At 34.9% G+C, this 3337-nt stretch overlaps 1 protein-coding gene across 1 annotated transcript; it reads right to left on the bottom strand.

The window, feature by feature from the left end:
- Positions 1–697: 697 nt before the first annotated feature.
- LOC131154199 (protein C2-DOMAIN ABA-RELATED 7-like) lies at positions 698–3111 on the bottom strand. Its single transcript, XM_058106808.1, has 3 exons — positions 2745–3111; positions 1862–1957; positions 698–1230 (listed from the first exon to the last, which is right to left on the bottom strand). Exons 1-3 carry the CDS (start codon positions 2853–2855, stop codon positions 940–942), a joined length of 498 nt encoding a protein of 165 aa, XP_057962791.1. The 5' UTR covers positions 2856–3111; the 3' UTR covers positions 698–939.
- Between the last annotated feature and the right edge of the window lie 226 nt (positions 3112–3337).

Below are 3337 nucleotides of genomic sequence, written 5' to 3'. Positions count from 1 at the left end.
TGGCATTGGAGGTTGACAAGTAAGTCAAATCTAAAATATTAAATTAATCAAAGAAATTTGATCATAGTTTCACGAATCAAATCCAAATGATTCAAACTAAATTATTCAAAACTTTATTAAGCTAAATCCAAGTGTGGTAAGCTTAGCATATTAGATCTATTCAAAATATTGAACCAGTATTAAGATAAATCCAAAGTCTATGCATATATGACTTACCAATGATGTTGAGAGTTATTAATTTCTTAAATTAGATACCACTCATCTAACCATACAATTAAAGTTACCCTCAACTCATTAAAGAAGTTCAAGAAGCTCATAAATTCTTTCTGAGAATATTTTTTTTCTCTGAGGTTGTAGGTAAGAGCATGAATTTCAAGTTTTTGAGGTAGATCTATATTGTATGGATTTAAATAAAATTCAATACAATGTTGTACTTTTTTTTGGGTTCCAGAAGCAAGGTGCCACTAAGCTCCCAAACAGAAGGTGAGGGAATTACAAGCACAAAATACAAGAAAATTGATTAGGACCAAGGTTTTTTTTAAGTCCTTCATCAAATTAAATTAAACCAATTCATTCAAATACAAATAGAACTCCACAGTTTATAGCTAAAGCTTGCCGAGTCCAAACACATGCACAAATCAAATAATTAGACATCTTACTCTTTGTGCCTAAGATACCAGAAAATTATGCCCACTTATTAGAAAATTAATTGTAACTTTTTTCTCTTTTGTTTTCCTAGACTCCAAAGCTTGTTACTATAATTACAATAACAATAAAATGAGCAGAATAGACATTGCTTGCTTCCTCACATACCTTGTTTATGGCGAAATAAATTAGAATATGAAGCACTTCCTCAAATCCAGTACAGGACTTAAACCAATCCACTCCAACATTACGTCTGTTACATACAACAAACATATACAAAAGCGTACCTGGACTCTAAAGACCTTTGGAACCAGGAACGTTAATCCACTCGAGTTGTACCTCCACTTCTCCGCACTCTACGTTTTTCAATTGGAGGCACATGTCTTGGACCAGTTTTCCATTGTTCCAGACAATACAACTCTCCTGGGCGAGGCAGTTCTTCCTATTCTGTTGAATCCTTGAGATTACAGTGCCTGTTGGTTGGACGTCTACGTGCTTTTTCACACACTCCAGGTAAGGTTTTAGGTCAATCTCTGCTTCGCCCATTTTATCATCTACAGTGAATGTGTCTTTATCATGCACAATCTGCAATGGAAAACAGAATTTAGTTTGGGTTTCCTGCAGCAAATGTAGTTCTTGCCACTCTTCAATAACTGGAAAAACAAGCAGGCATAATGCAAATGATACTAAAGCATTTTGTGGATGTATGTTAATAGTGACAATTTCCCAAAAATTATATGGACAGAAAATTGCACAAATGGGTCAAGCTGACATATTAAATTAAGTGAAAAATAAGCTATCGATATTAAAAGTAGCCTATGAAATTGAAAACTACATTTAAGTACGAAAAACAATGCAAATGACGCTAAAAAGCATTTTTTGGATGTATTTTAGTATAGTGACAATTTCCCCATAAATTATCTGGACAGAAAATTTGCACAAATGGGTCACGTTGATATAATAAATTAACTGAAAAATAAGCTATCGAAATTAAAAGTAGCCTATGAAATTGAAAACTGCTTTTAAGTATGAAAACAGATCTGAGTTTAAAAGTTGCTATTAATTCTTAAAGCAGCTTTCAAAATCGAAAGTTGGTCTTCATTTTGGAATTTACTTTTAATTTTCATGCATCCATAACATGGCCTGTCTGTTCCAAGATAAGCATCATGGAATTGGTAATCGTATAGCACCAAGTGAAAATTCGGTTACCACTTACCATCTTGACGGGAACATCAGGATCTGCAACACAGAGAGTCAGTTCTTCATTCCATTCAGGATTGCAATTGTTTTTCACCACGCCAGTCTTCAGTTTCTGCATCAATTCATCTAACCAGAGATGAGAGTGATAACACAGAATACAAGTCTTCAGTAAACAAGCATAGAGTGTTCCCTTTACAAACCATCTTGCAGCATGTCCACAAATTTCAGAGAACCAACATTAAATTCAACCCATCAGCAAAGTGTACTAGAGTTAGAATACCAAAGCAATGCATCTGGATGGCTTTAAAAACACAATAGCATAACAGATCATCAAATTTTAGGATCATGAAAAGTGCAAATTTGGGCATTTGAAGGCGTTATCCCTTCCTGAATTTGAACAGAAAAACCAACAGATACACTGAAATTTGAAGTAAAATTAGCTAGAGTTTCAGCAATGGATGGTACAAGCTAGGCACCTTCTCCAGAATCCTCAAAAGAACACAGCAAGAACAATAAAAGGCAGACCCACAACTGACCATGGATAGCCAACTGCATCTGAGGTCTTGCAATTGACTTCGTTCGGACATTAAGAAGATGGGTGTATTATGCCTAAAATTAAAAAATAAGTTGACAATTTCATAATCCTCTATAATAATAATAATAATAATAATAATAACAGAAATAAATAAAACAAATATAAAGTTATTTTTAAATGCTTTCAGAACCTAATGGCTTAATGAACGCGAAAAAAAACAAGCACACCAACGACATGAGCAAATCAAAGATTAGGTACAGAAACAATTCATCTATGATCAAATAGAGTTCAAAGTCAAGAACACGGGGAAAAAAATTAGAGCATAAAAAATTGGAAATGAAAGAAGAGAATGATGAAGAGATGCCTGCTCGCCCATGGTGATGACGACGTAAGGATCACTGCTGCGGGTGTCGCGAACGGCCAAATTGATCCCTCTGCGCACTCGCAGTCTGAGAAGGCCCATCAGCCTATCCATGGTTGTGCGCACCGGAAATATCAAAGACGGTGCCGGAAGATGAGAGCTTGGGACTCTCCCCTCACGTCCACTGCTTCTGGGATTTTATGCTGCTTCACAATTTTTGTTTTTATTCATTTAGTCTTCGTCATCGGGCCCGCACAACAAGCGTTCTGCCCACAGATTATATCTATCTATTTAAACCCGCTTTAATCTGTTGATGCCCAGTCTCGGTCTTTCTGTCTTTTGCTTTTGGAGCTGGGAGATCCACATTTATAGTGTGAAATAGCATTTATTCTACTTACATAATAATAATAATAATAATAATAATAATATGCATCACTAATTTTATTATTGTAGTGTGTGACTTATATTGAGTGAAACATATATATAGAGAAATTATGTTGACAAAAAAAAAAAAAAAAAGAAACTCGTTGGTAGGAAAAAATAGTTGACGGTTTGATCAATAGTCAGATCGACGGTTTAGGCTCAGAAAGAAACCA

Source organism: Malania oleifera, chromosome 4, assembly GCF_029873635.1.
Source record: "Malania oleifera isolate guangnan ecotype guangnan chromosome 4, ASM2987363v1, whole genome shotgun sequence".
In the NCBI taxonomy this organism is placed as follows: Eukaryota; Viridiplantae; Streptophyta; class Magnoliopsida; order Santalales; family Ximeniaceae; genus Malania; species Malania oleifera.
Note: the sequence above shows the minus strand (reverse complement) of the source record. Positions and strands in the feature narration are given on the sequence as shown.

Excerpts from the sequence above, each read along its gene's own strand:
- LOC131154199 (XM_058106808.1), bottom strand. The coding sequence starts at position 2,855 with ATGGATAGGCTGATGGGCCTTCTCAGACTGCGAGTGCGCAGAGGGATC. Across the intron at positions 1,958-2,744 it reads TCATCACCATGGGCGAGCAG|AAACTGAAGACTGGCGTGGT; the intron begins GCATCTCTTCAT and ends GAATTGATGCAG. Across the intron at positions 1,231-1,861 it reads CTGATGTTCCCGTCAAGATG|ATTGTGCATGATAAAGACAC; the intron begins GTAAGTGGTAAC and ends TTTCCATTGCAG.